Genomic DNA, 21,776 nt, shown 5'->3' with positions numbered 1-21,776 from the left:
CGATTAAAAAAAAAAGAAAAAAAAAAAGAAGTAAATTAGCATTGAAAAGCAAATCATTTGATGCTTCTTTAAAGGTTCTATGTGTACAAATGCATCTCTTTGTAGATCCAGATCATTGTTTGTGTAAAGTAGACTTTGAATAAGAGTGTTTGTTTTCTGTTTGTTTCGAGGTAATGATGGCTGACAGATGAAGATGATAAAGAGTTATAGGTCGTGCTTGGAGCATGAATCCATTGTTGGATTCAGCAACATAAAACCATCCTGTGGCCAACAGACTCGACCCGGTTGTTCGCTGAGTCATAACTTGAGCAAAACTATGAACCCAACCTTTGGAGGAAGTGTTTGATTGCATTATTGTTTATCCTCAATATTGGTCAGGGTTTTAAGTAATACAAGCAAGTTAAGCAATTTAAGAACAAAAACAATGCAACTTCAGCAGTCCCACTAAGCATGAAAGCGCAAACTGTGTTCCAGATCCTCACCCACAGAAACACAGAGGCACCACACATTGGTCGAAGGCAATCATTTCTTGACTAAAATCCGGCTCCGTAACAGCAAAAACAATGAAACGAGCACAATGTGGAAGATTATTTATGTAATAAACATCTTTGTCCCACACTGTAGTGTACAATAAAAACAGAGGAACTGTTCACTTTGACAAGGTTTTTTGAAGTTGTGCACTTTGCTGAAGTGGTGACTTGGAAAACAAGACCAAAATTAAAAGGACAAAGGTAAAAAATGAGGTAATAAATCCATGAAGCATGTTTTTTTTTTTTTTTTTTTTTTTGAAAGCTTAACACTGAGTGCAACTCTCTAAATTCACATCAGTTTCATTTTTTTATTGTGTACGTACTACATAACGTATGTTATGTGATGGGAACATGGGAATTATTCGGTTTTTCTTTCACATTTGTGAGGCAATTGTTGGATTAAAAATACCTCCAAATCTGATAATGAAAAAAAAGCACAAAAGGTAATTTAGAGAGACTTTTAACTATTGAGATGTATGTTTAAAGCTGTATTCCAAATATACACTCTATACTCATTTTGTGTTTTATTGTGGTTCATCCACACATGGAAAATGACAAAATGAAGTATGCTTAAACTCTCAAGTATCCATAAATGGCTTCATTTAGAAGTTTTGTGTTAATGGAAAGAATTGACCACCAATTAAAAAAGATATATTTTTTTCTTTATGAGGACAACAGCTGCATTTAAGTAGTAGAAAAAAGGAGTAAACTACAGTAAAAAATAATGCAATAAATTCTTGAAAAATATCTGATTTAAAATTGGAAGTGCTAACAGTCGGATTGATATGCGGTACACGCCTTGAATTGTGTGTCATTATTGCAAATCAGTAATATAAACCAATTTCTGTGTACTACCTTACGAAATTGCACACATCACGGCGTGTAGTGTGCAACAGGGCCACACAAAAGGTTTTGAAAACAGGGTATAGCAGTTAGGACTTCAGTTTGTTCAATGGAAAAGGAGGAACGTTTCTCCCGGTGACTCTTATGGATGACAATAATACAGCAGCCAGTTTTACGTTCCGCAAATAAAATAATTTCTCCCAGTCATTCCAACAGATTTATTTTGAAGATTTCAAACTCACTACAACTTTATGATAAGAGAATATTACAGCCATGTGTAATGAACTTTTTATGAATGTTGACTGCTGGAGTTGAGTCATGAGATAATCTATCAGCTATGTCAAATATCTTTCAAAGAAAAAAAAAGGTGTTATAATGTGTATCGACAACACTGTGTGTGATGTTCAGTCCTTTCACCATCCCCATTAACCCCTTCATGAGGCTACCACTTTCCAGAAAGTCGAGGAAACTAACTGAGGCATGACTGACAACTGTATCTTCAGTGTCTTGTTGAATCTGTGCACTTTGCTGGGTCTCATAAAAGTCTGGGAAGCAGAAGTCTGAGCAGGTGGAGTTAAAGTTCATATGGTTGCAAGGCCACACGTGGGAGCAAAAGATGACCAGAGCTCGCAATGAGCACTCTGTTGTTTGCTTTAGAAGTTTTAGAAGAAGATTTTGGGTTCATGCCATGCAGTGTGTTTAAGGTCAGTGGGTCTAGGCTCTTACCATGAAAATATATATACCAGAAACAAGAACATACCATTAGTATAAATTCATTTATAGCTAGGGTCTTTACACTGACAACTGAGTCAGTGTATGTGCTGATGTCCTGCGACTCACAGAATGCTGTTTGGTGTTTTGGTTTTATAAAGTTTTTGAGTTTACACCCAAACTGATACACAGTAATGTAAGTATTACTGTCGGCAGTAAACTGTAATGTATGTAAGTACATGGTGCAAGTATTATCTGTTGTGTGGACTGAAGCACAATTGCACACAAATCTTACAAGTTTTTTGTGTATTATAGGTGGGAGAATGTGACTTTTCCAGTTATTCATGATGTTCACATGAGCAGGACTTTACTCAAAAAGACTATTACAAGCAAAAATTTCAAAGCACATGTTTACCCCCTCACATCCCAAATAGGAAATTTCAAGAACGACAACAATTTCTGCATTTTAAAACAAAAATTTTGTCATGGACTGTATTGAGTTTCAGTACAGAACAGTAGCACACAGTAGCAAGATTCACAAAACATTGAGAATAATGAACGAATGAGGTCAGCAAAGTGTAACTACATATTTGAAATTGTTGTAAAAATCCTCTCAAGTGGCAACTTCCTGTTTTACATGAGGAACTTAGAAATGTACTCTGTGCAATGAGAGATGCCCTGTGAAAATGCCACCGTTTAGAGTGGCAGTTGTTTCAGTAGCACCGCTATTATTTTCTACAAGTCATTTATACTGGTTCAATCCACTGCAGATGTTATGTGGGAACTAAAAAGACATTACAGTCTTGCATGATCTCATTACAGTTAGTTTCTTTCAATATATGAAAATTTGTGTCCATATTTAATTAATTTATTTTACTGAAATAAAATATGTAATTACTAATGTGTTGTGTGTTCACTGTTTGTATTTGTGCACAATTCTGCAGTTTTGCACTCCAAAGTTGCACTATTGACTGAAAATTTTCCCCAGATGTTCCCCCAAATCCAGCATTGTGTCTTTTACTCTTGTGTCTGGACATGAGGTAGTTTATGGAGTTGAAACTGAAGACAGATTTAGAGTCCAACTAAGAGACAAATGTCAACGCAAGGTGTGACACAGTCGGTGTTGACAGGCAATCTTGTCCAGACAAGAATGGAAGCGCAGTTTGGCCTTTTGTCACTGAGGACGTGGTGCCATCTAGAGGGAGGACTCGATGTTTTGTGCCTTAGCCTTTTTGGTCAAATCTTTGTTACAAGCCCAGAATGTAAAAGTAAATGAGAAACAATAACTCGTGTAATACAGAATATTAACTAAATGACTAATTATGACTATTATACATATGATTATAATAAAATGCTGTAGTTTAGGCTGTGCAGTTTTCCCACTATTTATTTTTAAATCTTTTAAACAGCATTCAGATATTTTTTTGAAACACATTTAGTATAAACAGAAAAAGCTTTCTCTACTATAATAAGAAAAATACTGAATATAATTCCATACATTGAGAGTCAGTATGTAGACCTTTAAAACTCAACTCAAACTGCTGCTGGGACTGAGGCATCCAAAATGCAAACATACACATTTAAACTACAGTACCATGATACACAAACATATATAGCTGTACATTCACTAACAAAACTACAACAGTACACATGCAGAGCCTAACTCCATTACTGAATATGATACTACACAAAACCTTTCCTGAAAGGATATTTGATGACGATTATTAGATGAAAGTTATGATATATAGTACATAAAAACTAGTGCTGAAACTAACGATTATCAGGTTATTTTTCAAGATTATTTATCTTAACCAACAGTCCAAAACTAAAGATACACTATGTAGACAAAAATATCCAGACACACCTCTTTATGGAGCTATTTCTCAGGGGTTGGGCTTGACCCCTTACATCCAGTGAAGGGAAATCTTAATGCCAACATATTTTGGCCAATGCTTTACTTCCGACTTTGTGGCAACAGTTTGTTGAAGACCCTTTTCTATGATCTCAACCCTACTGAACACCTTTGTGTAATAATCAGCTGCCCCAATACTTTTGTATATATAGTATATTAAGTATACTAATATATATAATGAAGAAGAGCAGCAAGAAGAGGGAGCACACAGCAAATGTTTGGCATTTTGTCCCGAAGAGTGACTGAGACAGTTGATCAGTTATTAAATTGCTGCAACTAATGTCCTGCTCATTGACTAATTGCTGTAAACATAAAATTGCATAGCTTCACTGCCAAGTTGTTACAGTATCTAGATTCATACAGATAACAATCAGGTATGAAAAATGTTGGAAAATGTAGGATTTCATCTTAAATTTGAAGTAACAGAGATCTGAACTGTATGTTAAATCATTAACCTTGTGCAGTTTGGTCTAATTAAGTGAAATGTTCACCGCTGCTACCCAGAGTCAGAAGCAAAAATGAGTGGTTTGAGAATCTACTTCTTGCTGCGGTAATGGGCACCAACCACCATGTAGTTGTCAGGTGAGATGTTAAAAATGGGTGGCTTTGCTTTGTCCCTGCAGACCCTGACTTCACATCTGCCGACCAGTCCTCCCACTCCTCCTCCTCCTCTGCAGGGGTCGTGTTTCTGCAGGTAACTTATAAAGGTCTCCCAGCCTCCGCCTACGCGTACCATCACATGACGTTCATTCAGCATCTGCAAAGGTGACGCCAGACAGCACAGTCAAGAGGGGAATGCTGGAACATAAAGGGTACATATATGTTCTGGCTGGCCAGGATGTTTATGAATTCTGAATGTATGAATGTAAAGTCCCCCCCCCCCCCCCCCCCCCACACACACACACACACAGACATACACACACAATCACATACATACATACACAATCTGATATTTACTAGCTTCTCATGCATGTGTTGCTCTGTCTATGCAAGGTAAATGATTTCTCAAAATCTCATTAAACCAAATGAAACAACACCGTGTGGCACCAGCTGAGCACACATGCAGGACTAATCCACATATGAACATGCATGCAAACACACACACACACAGAGAGAGAGACACACACACAAATGCAGTAATTCACAAAAACACATCTGCACAGATCTGCAACACATACCGCCTAATGAAAGGTATTATAAATAAAATGACTGCAGTCTGTCTGTTAGCGGTAGTTGCAGAGAGGTCAGTTGTATTTGAATCAACACATCCTTCACAGACAGCCGTCCTTACAGCTGAAAACCAACTGCTGCCATGGCAACTACAGCCACAGTATAAAGCCTGAAAGAAATATATGAAAGGAGGAATTGAGATGAGTTCAGCGCAGACCCTCAACTCCCAGCAGACATTAACATTCCCAAGAGGCTTTGCAAAGCCATCAGTTGTTCTGTCGGCACTGGCCCACCCCCCTCTTGCCTTATCGCCAATAAGCCCTTCATTACGAAGCCATTAAGAATGTGGTAATACAAGCAGATTCACTCTTCTTTTGTGGGGAGATGTGGGTGCGTGTCACATGTACGTGATGAAAAATCAATGACACGAGCACAGACAGGCGGCACAGGCAGCGACAGAGGGAAGCCCAGACGTGGTTTGTCTCAGCTGTCATCTGGTGGATTAAAATGTTGAGGTTGACAGGGGTCAAGTCTGACATCCTGAAAAACCTTTTCCTTCCAGACATGGAGGGAGTATAATTCTGACAGAGCTTCACTCTCAAAAATTCAGTCATCATTCAAAGATAAATAAAATTCCAGCAGTAATTATCAGTTCCAATAAATATTATATATTTTCACATTATTTACTCTATTTTTTTTTTGCATTAAAGTTGCTTGGTTCTCTGAAACCAGCTAATAAATGTGAAAATTTTAAAGCTGATGTTTATTCTGATTGTTTTGATTCATCCTGTGTGTCAGGTGATTGTTGTGCATTTGGCTTTATAGTTTGCTAATGTATTAACTTACAGTTTTTAGACTGTATATATGTATGTACTTATACCAAATGCAGAATACCAAACCAGTCACCAAATGAAAAACCTTCTGGATGTTACTGTACTCTAATGTCTCTATCTTCTTTAGCATTCAACACATGGCCTCTTTGTGAGGCAGGCTCTTTTATTTTTGCTACCACAACTAACCCCTCCCCCCTCATACAAGTCTCTGTACAAAGTGTGCTACGTCTGCAGCCCATAAACTACCGTCTGGATTCCCCTGTGTCTTCCCAGGCAGCTCCATTGATTCCCTCTCTCCTTTCCTGCTGAAAGATGCATGAGTGCACTCAGGGAAGAGCAGTCATTTAAACATCGGCCAGTAGGAGGCAGGCTTTAGCCACTGCTATTTATGCTGTTTTAGGGTACCGTCAGTCCTTGTAAAATTTTCAGTAGAGAGAGAAACCAAGCAACATTACAATATAGCTTGAGCAGGCACTCATTGCAAAAGAGACCTGGATCTTAATGAGATAACCTGATTAAAACAAATTAAATATTTATACTAAGTCTTTGGGCTATGGTATGTTTGAGAACCCATGGGACAGCACATGTAGACAATCAGTCAAGTGTACAGTGATAATTATCTTGTTTGTTTGTTTTTGACCTCTATGTAAACAAAATTGACTTAGCTGTTTCAAAGGATGAGGAGAAAGTTTTGATAGGAATGTTGGTCAATGCCGCACTTTGGTCCAGAGAGAAAGATCTCAGCATCTACTGGAATAATTGCCATGAAATGCTGAACAGACGTTCAAGGTCCCCAGAGGATGAAATCTAATGTCTTTGGTGATCCCCTGCGTTTATATGTAGTGTCACCATGAGATTGACATTTTTGTTTAATGGTGACTTTGCTGTCTCAACAACTATCGGATGTACTGGCAAAAAGAAAGAAAGAAAGAAGGAAACTGGTTTAGACTTTTGTGGTTCAAATACGATGTATCCTAAAGACTTTGGTGATCCCCTAAATTTGTACACTTTTTTGGTTTTGATTGATCCTAAAGGATGAATTTAAAAATTTAAAAATCGCTGCATGTTTTAGTCAGAGACATTCTCATTAGACTCAGCTGTGAACATCCATCTTCTTCCGCTTTATCCGGGACCGGGTCGCGGGGGCAGCAGCTTGAGCAGGGATACCCAGACTTCCCTCTCCCCAGACACTTCCTCCAGCTCTTCCGGGTGGACCCCAAGGCGTTCCCAGGCCAGCTGAGTGACATAGTCCCTCCAGCGTGTCCTGGGTCTTCCTCTGGGCCTCCTCCCGGTGGGGCATGCCCGGAACACCTCCCCGGGAAGGCGTCCAGGGGGCATTCGGAACAAATGCCCGAGCCACCTCAACTGGCTCCTTTCGATGTGGAGGAGCAGCGGCTCTACTCCGAGCTCCTCCCGGGTGACAGAGCTCCTCACCCTATCTCTAAGGGAGCGCCCCGCCACCCTGCGGAGAAAGCTCATTTCAGCCGCTTGTATCCGAGATCTCGTTCTTTCGGTCATGACCCAAAGTTCATGACCATAGGTGAGGGTAGGAACGTAGATTGACTGGTAAATTGAGAGCTTCACCTTGCGGCTCAGCTCTCTCTTCACCACGACGGGCCGGTACAACGACCCCATTACTGCTGTCGCTGCACCAATCCGCCTGTCAATCTCACGCTCCCATCTTCCCTCACTCGTGAACAAGACCCCGAGATACTTAAACTCCTCCACTTGAGGCAGGAACTCTCCTCCAACCTGAAGGGGACAGACCACCTTTTTCCGGTCGAGAACCATGGCCTCGGATTTAGAGGTGCTGATTCTCATCCCAGCTGCTTCGCACTCGGCTGCGAACCTCCCCAGCGCACGCTGAAGGTCCTGGCCTGAAGAAGCCAACAGGACAACATCATCCGCAAAAAGCAGAGATGAAATCCTGTGGTTCCCAAACCAGACACCCTCCGGCCCCTGGCTGCGCCTAGAAATCCTGTCCATAAAAATAATGAACAGGACCGGTGACAAAGGGCAGCCCTGCCGGAGGCCAGTATGCACTGGGAACAGGTCCGACTTACTGCCGGCAATGCGGACCAAGCTCCTGCTCCGAGAGTACAGAGACCGCACAGCCCTTAGCAAAGGACCCCGGACCCCATACTCCCAGAGCACCTCCCACAGGATGCCACGGGGAACACGGTCGAATGCCTTCTCCAAGTCCACAAAACACATGTGGACCGGTTGGGCAAACTCCCATGAACCCTCAAGCACCCTGCGGAGGGTATAGAGCTGGTCCAGTGTTCCACGACCAGGACGAAAACCGCATTGTTCCTCTTGGATCCGAGGTTCGACTATCGGCCGGATTCTCCTCTCCAGTACCCTGGCATAGACTTTCCCGGGGAGGCTGAGGAGTGTGATCCCTCTGTAATTGGAGCACACCCTCCGGTCCCCCTTCTTAAAAAGAGGGACCACCACCCCAGTCTGCCAGTCCAAGGGCACTGTCCCTGACTGCCATGCGATGTTGCAGAGTCGTGTCAGCCAAGACAGCCCCACAACATCCAGAGCCTTAAGGTACCCAGGACGAATCTCATCCACACCCGGAGCTCTGCCACCGAGGAGCTTCCCAACTACCTCAGTGACTTCAGCTTGGGCAATGTATGGACCCGCCTCAAGGTCCTCAGCCTCTGCTTCCATAATGGAAGACACGTCAGCAGGATTGAGGAGGTCCTCGAAGTATTCCTTCCACCTTCCGACAATATCCCCAGTCGAAGTCAGCAGCTCCCCACTTCCACTGTAAACAGTATTAGCAGGGCACTGCTTCCCCCTCCTGAGGCGCCGGATGGTTTGCCAGAATTTCCTCGAGGCCGACCAATAGTCCTCCTCCATGGCCTCCCCAAACTCTTCCCAGACCCGAGTTTTTGCTTCCGCAACCGCTCGGGCTGTCGCACGCTTGGCCCTCCGATACCCGTCAGCTGCCTCAGGAGTCCCACAAGCCAACCATGCTCGATAGGACTCCTTCTTCAGCCTGACGGCATCCCTTACTTCCGGTGTCCACCACCGGGTTCGGGGATTGCCGCCACGACAGGCACCAGAGACCTTACGGCCACAGCTCCGAGCAGCAGCTTCCACAATGGAGGTGGAAAACATGGTCCACTCGGACTCAATGTCCCCAGCCTCCCTCGGAATCTGGTCAAAGTTCTCCCGGAGGTGTGAGTTGAAAACCCCTCTGACGGAGGGTTCCGCCAGACGTTCCCAGCAGACCCTCACAACACGTTTGGGTCTGCCAAGTCTGTCCGGCTTCCTCATGTGAACATGGTAAACATAATACCTGCTTAGCATCAACATATTGTCATTACCCGTGTGGCCTTAGTTTTGGTTTATTAACATCAGCTTTTTCTATGATCACCAGTGTCATAAACTGTTATTTAGTAATAACAATTATTCTTTCTTTCCCTCCTCCACTGTAAAGGTCAAAGGTTAGGGTCACATATAGAACAAAGGCCCCGGCGCTTCTGTGGGGTTGATGTCTTGCTGAAGGACACTTGAGAAAGGATGATGATGAAGGTGTTGTCTGCCATGATGCTAGACTACAGGCGATAATAACAAAAATAATTTTAAAAAAACCAATAGGCATCCCAATTTTGCTCTTCATTTTGCTCAGATTCAAAACAAGCTCTTTTCATTTTTTTAAACTCTTATCTCTTACGTAGATAACATGATAAACACAGAATTGATGTGGCATGATATTGTGAGGCGTTTGAATGTCTTTCCCTTCCACCGACACAGGCAGACAGTGTCCCTGCTACAAAGCCGAAGGAGACCCTAATTGGGCGCAGAGAAGAAAGAAAAGCCTTCCTCTTTTTTAACACCAAAGAATGGAAGCGCACTCCAGGGCCAGAATGATTGAATAGCCTCCAGAGGGTAAAGAGAGAGAGAGAGAGAGAGAGAGAGAGATGGAGAGAGAGGGAGAGGGGGGGGGTCGAAAGTTTACATGTGAGGAGGGGTGGTCATGCTCAGACGCTCATTAACAAGCTGTCTGATTAAAACCCTCACTAATGACTGTGTCTCAGTAATCAATAGTATCTGCTCTTTAAAAGGGTCTGTACACACTGAATGGCACGCTCTCCTAGGAGCTGCACAGGGGTTATCATGGTATATGGTAATTGAGGATTATGGTGCATTTCCCTGCACACACATCAGCAGCTGTGAGCTTCAAGGTAATGGATGGAGTCAGAGTCGATGGGCTTTGACGCTCTATTCACACAGATGAGACGTGTTTGCTTGTCTGGAGAGAAAGGAAGGGAGCAGTGCAGGTAGCGTCGACAAACTAGTGTTCATAGCTTGAAACTGACAGACGCGCACACACAGAGTTATGATGGAACACTGTATCCGCGAGGCTGCAAAGGGGAAGCGAGCACAAAAGGTCAACGGTCGAAATTGTGCAGAAAAACTGATCCTTGAAACACTGAAATCTAAAAACGTAATTTAAAAAAAGTGATTTTTCTCTTTTCTTTGCATTTCGTAAAGCACATTCTGCTGGACCCAACCAAAATACTAATAACATGGTTTGGTTATCGCGTCCTGTCATGTCCTGTTCAAACATGCTGTTGACTGGTCTGCTGCGGAGAGACAGGTGTTCTGTGACTTGAAAGGGAGCAATATTTCCTAATGAGGAGTTAAAGTATGTTGTCTGTCAACCCGTCAAAATGTGGATGCAACTTTGTTGCACGCAAATTGACGCTGACAGCACTGATTACCAGTTTGGAAAGTCTTGAGTCAATACAATTAACTAAGCATTAAATGGGGTTCGGCTAGTGACCGATCAGCCATGAAAGCTGTGACTGTGACTCTGGTTAAGGTAAAAGATAAGCATCGTGAGATCCTGTCAGTTGGTTTTAAAAGCGTAGTATCTCTCAATAATCACAAAAGACATATGAAGCGTAGGATCTGCTGTCTTCGCGTTTAAACAACCACCACTGCCAGTGAAAATCTATCTGACTTAGGTGGAAATACTCGCAGATGAGATGAAGCTAACATTTAGTCGCATTCAGGAAGTTGGGCAACCAAATAAAACTCGCCTTCACCTTGAATAAAATTACACTTTTCTCCAGCCTTGAACATTGATGTAATGGAAATCTGCAACTTGAGAAAATTTATAACAAAGGTCTTATAGATGGCCCTGTGATAGACTGGTGACCAGTCCAGGGTGTACCCGTAGTCAGCTGGGATAGGCTCCAGCTCCCCCGCAACCCTGATGGATAAGCAGTCTAGAAAATGGATGGATGGGTCTTATAGATTTTTGTCATTTTAATGCTGAAATTCTCCATATTGTATCCGTAGAGATAGTTTCAGGTGAAATGATTGGACTCTTCTCTGTGTTATAGTGTTGACAAACTGATTACTTCAAATTTACAGCACGCACTGTTTATAGATTTATGGAAGACACGTTACTGATATATGGTGCCCACTAAACCTACACTGAAGCTGTTCTATTTTCTCTTTGTATGTATGGATGGTTGTATAGAAATTGTTCAGTGAAATCTTCTTCTTGTATTCAAAACCCTTCCCACATGTGGACTTAAAACTCCCGAGTGGGCTGCCATTTGAGCCGCTCACCTCGGTCATATCTTCGCAAAATCATCCTGAAAGAGACATGTTTGTTTTTCCTTTAGGTTTGAACTCTCCGCTGAAGGTCTATGTACTGAATAAAATCATTGTCAGCCCAGTCTTATCCTGACCATTTGGTTGCCAAGCAACCCTGCCTCCCAGAAGGCCATTCTTCGAGCCTTTGTACAGACCCATATGGGTGGTGCACAGCTCTGGGAGGCTGAAAGGCACCTACGTCTCCATCCCAAATGACTGCAAATCAGTCAGTCTGACATGTTGCACTTGTTGCTGACTCAGCTGTTGATTATTAAAGGTTTTTGCACCTCACATTTTATTATGTGTTGAAACATCTATGACGCATATTCCTTGGGTGAGCCATGAGATTTGGTTTCTAATTTACGAGCCAGGATATCAAAGTAACAAGAGGTAACTGCACACATCAGATTTCATACTGATGTCTCTAATCTAACATAACTGTGGGTTTCATTTGTTAATTTTACCACCTTAACGTCTTGCAAAGCAACGTCAGCAGCAGCACTGTCATCGAACTGTTGGAGGAGGCAGGCGTGAACCAAACGTATCTTCTAAACAATGCATTTATACACAGGCTTGTATACATGTGAACTATAGCTACAGCATGGATTACGTTCAGTGTCAGTGTTTGCTTTATGGTAGCAATATTTTGCGCAGATATGTACATAAACAACTTTCCCACACTATTTTGCTAAAAATGTAATGCATATTTTGTCTCTAAAAATGTATTTACAAATAGGTGGCATATAAGAATAATTTCTAGGAGACATTGTTAGCTTGAATGTACTTACACGTATATATAGAACTTTATCCCCAACACGGTAGCAGCCTTTAGGTTGCTTTTCGACAAGGAACCTGGTAGGACAGTTGCAGGGGGGATTTTCAATAATGTTTCTCACCTGGAACGGATTAAACAGAGAGAATCAAGTAAAAAAACATGATTCACGTCTTTAATTTCTGTATGTTCAAATGAAATTCATTTTGCAGGAGATGCAAGTTGCAGATGCTTACAATATCATCCAAAATGTTGCTGGGGCCTGCGCTCCTCCGGGAAGAGGATTTGCCAGAGGAACGAGGAGTCAGGCCTGCAGGTGGGGAGGTGACGGGAGGTGTAGCTGTGGGAGTGAGTTTGGTTACTGTGGCGGAAGAGACTTTGGACACCAGGGTCTGGGCTGGTGAGGGTGCTGACGGTGGAGTTGAAGCAGATGTGTTAGTGGTGCAGGAGGAAGAGAACAAAGGTGTTTGTGTCGAGGCTGTGGTTGTACAGGTGTTAGAGGACTGAGGAGGGGATAAAAATGTAGATGCTGGGTTTGTTGTGGCTGATGGAAGATCAGAGGCGAAGGAGGCAGCGAGGGCTTCAGGCAGACAGGCTGTGCTTGGAGTGAGGGGCGTGGGTGATGGAGGTGGAGAGGGGGCTGGGGGCAGGGATGATTGTGATGGCGAGCACAGTGATGTAGGAGGAAAAAGGGAGAAGGGCAGAGGGGATGATGGAGATAAGCATCCCGCCTCCTCCCTCTCTATCTCTCTCTCCAACTTCACCAGCCCTGGAGGCTCTATTCCATACCTGAGAGGAAGGTTCAACAAAAACACATCAGCATTCGTGAGGACAAATCAACACAGTTGAAAGAGTTGGTTAAAATGAAAACATAATTTATAGTTACCTAACACTCATGCACACACTGATAAAGCTGCAACATTGCAACATGAACCAACCCCAAACAATAACAACAATAACAAAAATTCCAAATAACAACAATAAAAAAATGCAATATTAAATATAAGCGTTCATAGAATTAACCCATGCACTTGAGCGGAAGCCTTTCTTTGACATCATGATTGTCATGTGGTGAAAATTTCAACCCACAGCAACAAGCAGCAGTTTTCTTTTCAGTGTGATTCAGCTGTGGTTTACTTCTACTTGACGTGCTGCACTGCGGGTGGAGGCGCTTCGTGTTTTTTTTACCTGGCTGCAATCCGTCCCAGCTCCATCAGGCACAGGCACACCTCCCGAGGCTGCTTATGGAGGACTTTGCACAGCACATGTGTGGAGTACAAACAAAGAGGACAGAAGGGCAGGGAAAAAAAAGGTGACTTATCTGAAAAGAAAGATGTTTCCGGAGATAAACTTCAGCCTGTGTCAAAAGAAAACAGGAGCTGCAGACTGAACAGAGAGGGCACATTTCAGGAGGTATCGTGTCTCTATTGTGCATCTCTATATCTTTGAAGCTGAGCGAGAATTCCTGTGGGCTCTGAATGTGCAGCTGAGGGCATAAGGGCATGAAAGCTTCATCAACAAGTCAGCCTCTTACCTCCAGTCCACTGCTTATAAAATACATTTCTTCAGGCCAGAAGTCCTATTTAGTTTTCATTTGTTCAGTCGGTTGAACATGCGTAACAATAACCACAAAACAAAACAAGAAAATCTCACTATCAGTGACGGTATTTTAATTTCATTCACCTGTTTTTGAGATCCACCATTACATCATGGCTGCGGTAGAAAAAGGAGACGAGAGAAAAGAATAATCAGGCAGTAAACTGAAGCCTGTCAAAGTACAGAAAGTTCACTCTCCCTGTCACTCAGGTAGTCAAGTGAAGTAGGTTAGTCTGCCGGGGTGGGGGTGGGGGAGGTGGGGAGGGTGGGTGCATATTGTTGGTGGGGATTAACTTGCACATTATCATTCTCACGCATCCACGTAGCTTTGTGTGGACATGCCCAAGAATGAATAAAGTGAAGAAGTGCATCGAGAGGAGTATGTTTAGTGATACAGAAGGCGCACAGAGCATCATATCTCCATACAGATGGTGCAAGTGAGAAACGACACAGTGTGAAACATGTAATCATCGCATTAGCTCGTCCTGAAGTCCTGAAGTTTTTGACTCTGGATGGTTTATTTTAATGAGCTTGTGAGTTTTGAGTTCACTTGAATAAATATCACCTTTAAATTTCAGACTGAAGTCAAACTATCCAAAAATGATTCAGCAAAATGATTTTCAAATTCAATACCACTACTCTAAAATATGCGTTTTCTTTCACAGTAGGCTAATTACTCTGCAGGTGCCACTACCACAATAATATAAATAAACAAGATATTCAAACAACTGTACAGCAGTAATGTAAAGTAATACTCAGCTGCTGCAAGAAAATAAATCATTGTCTTGTACAAGCAGCGTGATGCACAATTTAATATCTTTTGATAAATAAGTCAGATTACGCTAAGTCTATCACATTTACTCAGGTCAAGAGAAACATAAGAGACGTGATGGTGTTCCATAACAAATGGAGTGCAGTTGGCGGCAGACAGGCAGTCGCTTTGTTTTGTTTCATTATTCCTGCCTCAGTGAGGTGAAACTCCAAAGATTTTAATTTAATCAAGTAACATACTTTAAGTGCTGCATGACAAGATTCACTTCAGGGCTTTATTGCTAAAAGAAAAAGAAGAAGAGTTCAGAGCTCCTTAACTCCATAATGTTGGGTGCAGTCTCCGGTCTCAACTCACCCAAATCCTCCGACTCAAAAAGGTAAGCCTCATCAACGCCAGTCTTTCGACACCAGTACAGGAAGTTGGCAGTGTTGTCGCGGGCAAAAAAGGATCCTGAAGTTGCATCAGCTCGCCAGTAAATCACTCTTCTCGTGAAGGGCTGTGATTGTTGTTAACACACACACACACACGTAAATATATACGTTTGGGAACATGTTTTCTGCAGGAACACAAAAATGGATTAACAGAAGTTCATGTGTTCATGTGTTCATTTTCAAAAGGTGATCAAATGGAAGTGAGACTAAGTAATGAGAAACACGAACAGACACGATGAATGGTGAATGCACCATGCTGGTTTAAGTCTGTGTGTGTGACATCGTCATCATGACCTGTAATAATGTAATAACAAACGCAACAGAATATCCGCCCCCTCCTTTCCTGAAAAATGAGCAAGCACAGAATATCTTAATGTGTTGGTAAAAATTAGTTTATATTCATTAGTTCCTTTAATTAGGCCATTAATACCTCCACGTAAGTAAAAATAAAGGTTGAAGTAATTGTGTGGTTTTGTGATTGCATGATGGTGTGTGTGAGCCTGGGTTAAAATTTTACCCCGTAATTAGTCAATTTAGCACAGGCACAATACTGGGTGGAGTGTTTTTACTCAATGTTGGTGTTATTTTTATATTACTGCTGCTAAAATTAACTGAGCACAGTGTTGGTGCAATATGGACCCCAAACTTGGTAAGCTGTGAGTGTTTCTTAGTGTGTGACTGTTGTTGCAGCACCTTGTTGATGTGTATCATCTTCTCCTGCAGCAGTTGTGCCAGCTGACAGAGGAGAACGCCATTATCCAAACTTTCCATCAGACTGTCTGCTGTGAGGTCCACACCTGAGGATCCACACACTGACACTGAATTGTGTACAGTACTTCATAGTTAAACTGCTAACACATGATACTAATACTTTGCTTCTCTCCAGTTTTTATAGAAAAATACTCAGCTTAGAATGATATTTATATCAGAAAACACATAATTTAAAGGACGCTTAAATGATTAAAATACATTTATCTGCTCAAAAACATCAAAGATCTTGTCCACTGCAGTTTTCAATACGCATGTAGCAGTCATCATAATGCTGTTAACAAATGAGGTGAAAATGCAAAGGAGCTGCTGAGGTCTCACTAAATCAGTCACGAAAGGTGAAACTACAACTTCCTAACCTAACCTTTTGAAAAAAGAAATAACAAAATAATTGTTATCACATTTAAACAGCACATAACAGTAACACCTTTACTGATGAGCTGGTGAAAACTTTTTTGTATAAACATGTTCCACTCCTAAATGCACATGATATAATCTACAAGCATATTGCAGCACACAAGATAGCTGCACAGAAAAGATTCCAGACGTGACGTGCTGCGCTGTGGGTTGGGGCACTTCGTTTTTTAACCTGGCTGCAATCCGTCCCAGCTCCATCAGGCACCTCCGCCCCCCTCCCCCACTCATTCAGCTGGAGTCTTGTCACTTTCCAGACACTCCAGCAGGTTGTGACATGTACAAATGCAGTTAAATAGGAAAAAAACATCCCTTTCCCTGGAGTCACAGCTCCCATCATGGAGAGGTATTTCAAAGATTTGAGATAATAAGTAGGTTAGTGTGCCTCCGTGTTGTGACTTTTCACCTAGTCTTCAAAATAAACTCTCAAGAGTGAATAATCTGTAGATACCTGTGACGACCTGAAGTGTTTTTTCTTTACTCTTTATTTAAATAGGGAAGCTCAGAGACTGGCGGAAATGGGAGATATAGATGGAGATGACATGCCGCAAAGGGTCATAGGCTGGAATCAAACCGGGGCAGCTGCTAAGGACTCAGTATTTAAAGTTTTTAATTAGCTTCCTCTCTTTTAATGTAGCTGCACAAATCTGTAGCTGATATCCAGACGGTGCAGCTAACATGAGGTTGGCAAGAGAATCAACAGAGGAAACCCATCTCACCCATAAGGCTGTTGAGCCAGAAGGCCAGGTCTTCTTTCATGGGCAGCAGGCTGGCGTCGTGGCGGTAAGGCAGCCACTGGTTGTACTCCTGTGGACTGGCAAGGCCAGGTCCAGAGTGTCTGTACCTGCTGTGAAGACAGTTCATCCCCAACCCAGTCAGGTGCCTCGGGCTCAGAGGACTGTCAAGGCTGGTGTTCATCGATTCCACTTCACTGTGCATGCCTCAGCTCCGATCGACCCTTGACAGACCCTGGCGGACCAGATAAAAGAAGCCTTTTCATGCCCTTGTTAGGTTTTGTTTTTGACATTTTAGATCAATCTTTGCCCCATTTGGGACTGTTTGATCCACTGCAAGGGAGACAAATATGCATAAGCCAACTATGTAGTTGGTTTTGTAGTTTGTGGTTGTTTTCCTCAGCCTTGAAATCTTTTCTCAAGTAAAACTGAAAAATACTGTTTGAAAAACACCTAACATAAAGAATAAATCTCATCTCAGGTCAGTTGTTGAGGTTTGGTTTCGACTGTTGAATCCAGTGGTCTCATTGTACGTTGTGACGATTGGCAGAGACAAAAACACTCACTACAACTTCAGTTCTTACCAACCTTCAAGTTGTAGTGGGTGTTTTCCACCCTTCGTCCTGAGGAGGCAGTAATGAGTCCACTGCAGTTCGGCTTACCCTAGTGAAGAAGTGAAATTTAATTAATTGACAGAAAGGTGATATTTATTCTTGACGAGAAGTGTTTTCAAACAGTATTTCTCAGTTTTACAAAGAAAAAAGCGTGAAGTGTAAAATTAACAGTGACAGAGGCTAATCAAGAAAGGAATTTTTCACTCAAAACACTGACCTTTGTCTGACTGTGTGACTGACATGATGAAAGGTTTGGTCACATGAGTACTGTTTTAAAACATGTGAAGCCCTTCGGAATTAATAATTAAAACATAGCGGTGGGAATGAAAACACAGAGATATCCCGCACATGTGCAAAAAGCAACGTGTTAAAACTAATTTTATACACATCCATCACAGCTTCCATGCATGGACCTTGTATTCATACTCACAGCCAAACAATACAATACAATCATTAATCAAAGGGATTAAACTGACTTCAGGTTTAATAAGATGTACAGCTACAGCCCCAAGCCATTCTCCTGGTGCTGCTACATGGCTCATTTGTCCTGTTCCCAGAGCTGCCTCCATCATAAAGCTCAGCCCCAGGCAGGGACTTGCTCTGACTGCCAGTAATACTCGCTGCTAATCAGCTGGAATTAAGACAACAACACATGCAGTGGGTCACTGGGTCTGCTGGGTAATATACAGTAGAGGCTCAGCTTGTGCCATATTACTGACTTTAAAGTTTAATTGTAAATTAAGAAGACTAAGAGGGCATACATACAGAACAGCTGTGCATTGAAACAGTATAAGGGTTTAAAGTACTGGTGAAATGAGAAGCACAATCCAGGAAGTCCAGTTTGAACAGTTTGGATGAAGATACACAGAGGTTTATAATACTATGCGACTGGAATTTGCAGCTCTGGAAAGCTATCACGATGGCAATTTCTTTTATCTTTCAGTTATTTTCATCATCTTGAGTTAACAGTAGAAATGCAGCATTTATATTTAAAAACAATCCACCAAGAATGTGTGCCTGCATGTATTTGCTTGACCAATGCTGTGTCTTGCTGAATCTGTCACGATTGTTTCAGATATGACTACTGTTTTCCTGAACGTGGCCTAAGATGAACGACTCATGAGATTTAATTCTTAGGATTCGTACACATGGATTCAATTGGTAATACTAACTTGTGCTGACCGTCACAAAATAAATGAACGATCCATCCCTATGTACACATTGTCTACTGATTACCTGCGGTGACTATTTTACAAACTGATACTACATTGAAACTTTATGTCAATCCAATCTGGACCAAAGTGGTGGACAGAATGAGAGACAGAGTGAAACATCATCCATAGAGCCTCTTACCTCTAAAACAACTTTATGAGGCAGTTAAAGTGGCTCAGTATTGCAAATCACCATCACAAGTTAAACTACAAGAGTAGTCGGTCCTAAAATCAGCAAAAACCTGATGACAAATCACCTGCACATGATTACAGAAGAAGTAGGGCAAGCTATGCACACAGTATGTATGTCAGTGAAATCTGGGCTCAGGCTGTGTGAGATAAACGTATGTTGTACATGTACGATTCTGACTCGACACAGTGAAAGGGATCTTTTGTAAACACATCATGCCTATGTGGGGCAGGTATATGTGGGTGTTGGGGGTGGGGTGTGGGGGGGCTACCCTGCCAGGTTTGAGGCCGGCTTACAGGTTGACCAGCAGGGCATGAGAGAGTCTGTCTTTAACAAAACATCCAGGTGCAATATTCACACCTTTGCTACAGGATGGCTCTGCTGGGAAGGGAAGGCAAAGGTCACCCACGGGCCCGACTCTCAGACACTAGCAGCCTTTATGCTCCTGCAGAGCTGAGGGTCTGTGTCTGTAAACACACACACACGCTGGTGCAGGCACACACACACACACATACACACACACAGGCCCATGCATGTGTCAGTGTGTCTGTTCCACCTCCGCGCAACCTTTAATGTTTCAAAAGTAAGGCTTGCTTCAGTGGTATTTCACAGCCTTTAATTGTGTTTTCTCAATAAAAGTGAGCATCTTCGCAGTTTAACCGGCTGTTAGCGGGACACAGCTAAAATTACACACCAGCCTACCTGAAGAAACATGGGCTTAAATACCTGAACGTGTGCTGTATGTGTGTAAGATGACAGAGTGACTGATGACTTGGTGATGGTCCAGCACTGGTGTCTCCAGAGAATGAAACCAAAGTGCCTGCCCGGTAAGCAAGTAATTTCACAACTAGTTAACAAAATCCCATTTCCTTACATGACAGGCGTAGCTCTCATGTTTACTTTGGGGGGAAAAAAAATTGAAGCAGCAAATCTGTCACCAAAAGAATCACTTTTTTCAGTGTTTTGTGAACTTTGGAGTTTGCTTTGAGTTTGCTGTCACTGTATAACCTGCAGGCTTGTGCAGTTGGGCATCTGCTCTCTTTTTCAACCATTAGAAAATACTATTAAAAATATACCAAGATTAATAACTTCAAGTGAGATGTCCGACACCGTTGCTGGCAGCAGGAGCTTTGAGTCGGTGATCTGCTGTCTCAGGTGTCAGCGTAGGATTGTAACAACTTAAAAGAAATCATGTAAAACTAGTCCTGAAAAACAGGTATTGAATGTATACAAAGTTGAGGTATCGGTTTCAGCCATAGTGATCCTCTCATCCAATGGCTTTGCTTCAGCTGCCTCTAGACTAAATAAACCTCATATCAACACAGGATGGAAAGGTCTGGTGCCTGCTGCTGTTTACGCACCCCGAACAGTGGAGACTTGGCCTGCTGCACCCCGGCTCAAGTTAAACACAATAAAATACAATTTTGGCACCAAGAAAGAAAAAAAAATATTCCTTTGATTATTTTGGTGAGCGGTAAATTAAATATACAGTGAACAGTGTGTTCACTGAGTTGAGTTCTGACTCAGCTGTCTGCTACAGAGGCCATGAAGGGTCAGACAACATGCATAATGTGGAGGATTCAGTTCTGCATACTAAGCGCTTAGCCTGAAACACATATGCTCTTATGAGAATAGGGTTTTTTTTCTATGAATATTCACTGTGCAAAAAAAGAAAGAAAAATAATCGTGCTTTAGTGGTTGTGATGTTAAATCATGGAAAACCTCACATTGATAAGGGCTTAATCTCAAAGTAAAATAACTGGGAGAACTAACTTTATATTGAACGTTTTTTTAAATAATAATAATAATAATAATGATAAAACAAATACTTGTACTTGGAATCTGAAACTGCTGTGTAATATCTTACATTTTTACAAACAAAAGAAAAAAATCCCTTCTAGACACTATCAGCATAAAGAAAAAACTTGCAGTGAAACAATGAAATAATCATTATTAACAATGAAGACACAGTTTCATAATAACGTGTTTCCATCACTGTCACAATAACACTACATTCACGACACGTATATAATTTAAAAATTAAAAAAAAGAAATGCAGAATAACTTAAAAACACTCACAAAGAGTAACAGCGGGATTCTTCCGAGCTTTTCCGTCCTCATAAAAGTTTCCTCACAGGATCGTCTCGCCCGCGTTTTCCCTCTCACACATCACACATCACTCAGATCCAGATGTTCACCGCGCTCAGGTTCTCCACCACATGGAGCCTGACAACACAACAGTGCAACAAGAAGAGGCGGCCGTCACTTTATAACACAAACTCTCCTGTACACGCCTGCAAGTGTGTGGTGTCGGCTTACAACGTACGTTCACTCAACATCATCACAGCGACTTGTTCTTTTTTATTTTCACTTTATCAGACATATTGCAAGCGATCTGTTATGAGTCCGTTTAGAATAATAATAAAAAAAACCCTAAAAACTGGTTTGTTGGCTTTGATGTCTTTATTTTTGCAGTTAAAGTTCACAGCACATCACGAAGCTGCCAACAGTCTGACAGATAATAACTTGAGTGAGGGCTCATTTTTTAAAAAGAGGTGCACCACTAAATCCTGCATAGGCAAAGAATTCAAGCAAATGATTAATACAAGTTATTTCTAAGTTATTTTAATGCATATAGATATAGTGTTTT

The 21,776-nt window shown here is 42.0% G+C and overlaps 1 protein-coding gene across 2 annotated transcripts; it reads right to left on the bottom strand.

Moving 5' to 3' along the window:
* Nucleotides 1–771: 771 nt before the first annotated feature.
* gas2b (growth arrest-specific 2b) lies at nt 772–21,352 on the bottom strand. 2 transcript variants are annotated; one of them, XM_046389149.1, is made up of 9 exons: nt 21,206–21,352; nt 17,700–17,774; nt 17,097–17,346; nt 15,889–15,992; nt 15,119–15,260; nt 13,585–13,648; nt 12,633–13,185; nt 12,413–12,520; nt 772–4,753 (listed from the first exon to the last, which is right to left on the bottom strand). In XM_046389149.1, exons 3-9 carry the CDS (start codon nt 17,314–17,316, stop codon nt 4,532–4,534), a joined length of 1,413 nt encoding a protein of 470 aa, XP_046245105.1. In that variant the 5' UTR covers nt 17,317–17,346; nt 17,700–17,774; nt 21,206–21,352; the 3' UTR covers nt 772–4,531. The 2 variants fall into 2 exon arrangements, with proteins under 2 accessions (XP_046245105.1, XP_046245114.1); XM_046389158.1 differs by lacking the exon at nt 17,700–17,774 and having other exon boundaries at nt 773–4,753.
* Between the last annotated feature and the right edge of the window lie 424 nt (nt 21,353–21,776).

The sequence above is a fragment of the Scatophagus argus genome, chromosome 1 (genome assembly GCF_020382885.2).
Source record: "Scatophagus argus isolate fScaArg1 chromosome 1, fScaArg1.pri, whole genome shotgun sequence".
NCBI lineage: Eukaryota > Metazoa > Chordata > Actinopteri > Scatophagidae > Scatophagus > Scatophagus argus.
This window is presented reverse-complemented; position numbering and strand designations above follow the sequence as displayed.